Raw genomic sequence first — 3,451 nt, forward strand, 5'->3', positions numbered from 1 at the left:
TTTGAGTTTAAAATGTTGGGTATAGAGTAACTTATATTTTATTTTTAATGGATATTTTTAAACATAAAGCATAATACTTAGATTTGAATTTTATTCCGAAGAATCTCATATGTGATGACTTGATGATCAAGGGTATTGACTGCTCTAGGTGTGACTTGCGTTTGAGTCTCGTTAATCACATTTGTTGCTCAAACTTTACCCTGTTATTGTTATTCATCAGAAAAAAAATTATTTCGGAAAAAAAAACTTATTTAATAATAATTTCAAATCTTATTTACAAAACAAGTCCAACTTATTGACTTAACTAACTCCAACGAAACTTCAAATATTAAGTTTTGGGTCAAATAACTTTTCACGAGTTACACCTCGATTCGACTCAATGATACAGCCAGCACATGTAATAAGAAACTTTAGTTTGGCAACACTTTGCAATCATATATTCGCAAAGTTTATTCAGAGTTATCTCAAAACACACACTTCATATTTAAAAAGAAAAAAAGAAAAAAAAGCAGCCGAACAATGAAAACCCTTTCGACCAACTCAGCTATAATATATATGAGCAATGGCAACGATCTACTGGGGAACCGGGAGGGCATGAGGGAAGGCACTTTTGGATGCCGACATGGTCTGCAATTTGCAGTCAACGGAGATGAATTGGGAAGAATTGGCATCGTCTTCTTCAAGAGAAATCATGTTGATTAGTTGCAGCAAAACCTTCTCTAGCTCTTCACCATCGGTCCATTCATAGATCTCAGCCTTGATCAACATTGGGTTCCTGCAAATTAAATCCCAAACTGGATAATTCTTCCTTGGCATCATGTAGTCTGCCTCTCCAAGCTTTAAGCCTGGGCAGTAATCTCCGCTGCCATCTCCAAGGTATATGATTTTCTTCTTTCCTTCTAAAGAAGCTTGAATCCTTTCAATCACCCTCCCCTGTTTCACCAACCACAAACCAGGAAAAAAAATGTTGAAAACAAGTTTTGGCATCATATTTGTGAATATCACATAATTAAGAAAATTTATTTAACCATGTCAAGATTATGTTTTCCATATGGAACATTACTTTAATAAAGTGGTGTCAACAAATCCAAAAACGAATCAGGTTATGTTCAGTTGGTTGATCCTATGTTCTTTTAGAGAACATATGCATAATCTTAACACCCGCAAGTTCAGGAGTCCATTAAAACTAATCTCTTGGTCCGATAGATGGTTTTGGAGGTAATTTTAAACTAGGAATGAAATTAATTCCCATTAGTGATGAAAAAAAAAAGAATGATACTTTGCACATATTTGGGGGGCAGAGATTGCAGCCATGGGAACTCTTGGTGAAATCATGATAAGGGAAGATCCTTAGTTTCTCTTCTTCGTCGACAAAGCTAGGATTGGAGTCAATCTCTGAGAAATATTCCCTCAATCCAAGGTGCTCCAGAATTGTTTCAATGAAGAACATGTTTGCATCACTAACAACCCTGAGTTCACACCTGCAACAACAACTTGATCACCATTCTAAATTCCTATATCACCAAACGATGGTTTTATAGTCGAGAAAAAAGAAGAAGAAGCATAGTAAGAAAAAATACCCTAAAGCATGAGCTGCTTTAATGGCAGGGACTATCCTAGGATGGATAGGAGCTCGTTTCAGAACCTCAACAATGTCATCAATGGTTTTTCCTTGAGCATGAAGCTCCTTCATCATCTTGTCCTGCAATTTTATACCACATAAACAAAACACGAAATTGTCTAAAGTTTAAGCATTGAAGTTTTAGTTAGTTTTAAATTGTCTAAATTTTAAGTTATGGTATACCATGAGAGGATTCCAAGGCATGGTAGGAAGAAGTTGGTTGAACAAATCGGTGAAACCCAATTCATCAAGAACCCAGTTATCACTGTCACAGTCAATAATAGTTTTGTCGAAATCAAAAATCACAACAATCCCAGCCATTTCTCTCTGAAATAAAACCAAACCAAACCGAACAAAGTACAAAAAGAAACAAGATTGGAAAACAAAGGAAAGAAATATATGTTCCTTGCTTTCGGGAAATATGGAAGAAAGCTCAAGAACTATCTAAAATGTTTTTCGGTGTAGAGTCACGTAACAAATTAGGGGTTCTTATATAGAGAAAAAAAAAAGAACAGGGTATTTGCATGTGTAGAATAATGAATGAACAGTTAATAAACAAAGGGTTATTTTCTTCTAATCTTTTTCCAAGGAATATTACGTGAACGAGTTTTCATTAGCTATAGCAATTACACGTGTATTTGTATTTGTGTTGGTTTATAGTCTCTCAAGTCATAACATGTATATATTTATTATTGGATTTTTTGCACATAGTAGTTTGTTTTAGTGTATGGTGAAATAATAATAATAATTCTATTTTCTTTATTTCGTTTATAGTGGACAAAATAATAATTTTAAATTATTTTTGTTGATATAAATTTTGATAAGTCAGGAAGTATTGACTCAATATTAAGGTTAATGTCTTTAGAACTTTGAGATATTAACTTTAAGTTCCGTCTTAAGTAAATTTAAGTCCCACCATACAAGACTTTTGTTTAGATTTTTTTCTAAATTCGGATATATTATGATTGTGCATTATAATAATTTAATTTTAGTTGTAGTTCTTCAAACATGCATTATTTGTGTTTGTGCTTATAGTTGTTGGTGCAACAAGTCACAAATTAAATTGCAACTCATCATGCAACTAGTTTTGTTTAGACTAGTTTGTTTTATGTTGAATTTTTTCACATGATTTTGTGTAGCAAATTAAGTAACCCCCTACAACAAATTTTGTGATCTCACATAGCTATTTTAAAGGAGTTGTTGTTGATAGAAAAGAAATTAGTATATATGATTATGATTATCATTTTATATATAAGGAGAGGTGTTTGAGAAAGATGTGAATAATCATTATATTTATTTCTAATATTATCTAAGCTATTAGTCTAACCATACTACATGGATGCATTTAGGTTGAAATCTCTATATATTGAAGCTACATTTTATGCTAAATGTGTGAAATTGAATGTTCACTTATTCGTTTATTGAGAGGAACTTTCGTAGTGCGAAATTTTGAGTAATTAAACAATTTCATTTGTTTGTACTAAGCTTTTATAGGGAGAGTTTTAGTTGTAATTTTATGATAGTGAGTTGCAACATTTGTGAGTGTCGCTGGGCTTAATTAATTTCTTGTATTGTGAACATTATAGTCAATTTCTTTTCAGGAAAGCCTCTGCAGATGTAGGATCGAATCTAAATCATGTAAACAATTATTTGTGTTCATTGTTCATTGTTTCAATTTTAAGTTATTTCTTAAGTTGCAACTAAACAAGCAACTAACTCAACAACTTTAATCTTACAATTGATATCAGAGTTAGACAACAACAAAATTTAGTGAGATGTTGTTGTCGATTTCTGAATAATGTAGGGAAGCTCAATCTCCAAGCCACCAAA

At 32.4% G+C, this 3,451-nt stretch overlaps 1 protein-coding gene across 1 annotated transcript; it reads right to left on the reverse strand.

The window, feature by feature from the left end:
* Positions 1-228: 228 nt before the first annotated feature.
* LOC105777856 (inorganic pyrophosphatase 1) lies at positions 229-2,090 on the reverse strand. The gene is made up of 4 exons (XM_012601351.2): positions 1,805-2,090; positions 1,581-1,702; positions 1,280-1,481; positions 229-933 (listed from the first exon to the last, which is right to left on the reverse strand). Exons 1-4 carry the CDS (start codon positions 1,940-1,942, stop codon positions 574-576), a joined length of 822 nt encoding a protein of 273 aa, XP_012456805.1. The 5' UTR covers positions 1,943-2,090; the 3' UTR covers positions 229-573.
* Positions 2,091-3,451: the final 1,361 nt, after the last annotated feature.

Source organism: Gossypium raimondii, chromosome 10 (genome assembly GCF_025698545.1).
Source record: "Gossypium raimondii isolate GPD5lz chromosome 10, ASM2569854v1, whole genome shotgun sequence".
NCBI lineage: Eukaryota > Viridiplantae > Streptophyta > Magnoliopsida > Malvales > Malvaceae > Gossypium > Gossypium raimondii.

Bases quoted from the DNA above. Each gene is read 5' to 3' on its own strand.
- LOC105777856 (XM_012601351.2), bottom strand. From the start codon at position 1,942: ATGGCTGGGATTGTTGTGATTTTTGATTTCGACAAAACTATTATTGAC. The intron at 1,482-1,580 runs GTATTTTTTCTT...TTGTTGTTGCAG, and splicing joins AAAGCAGCTCATGCTTTAGG to GTGTGAACTCAGGGTTGTTA. The intron at 934-1,279 runs GTATCATTCTTT...TTGGTGAAACAG, and splicing joins GCCCCCCAAATATGTGCAAA to GGGAGGGTGATTGAAAGGAT.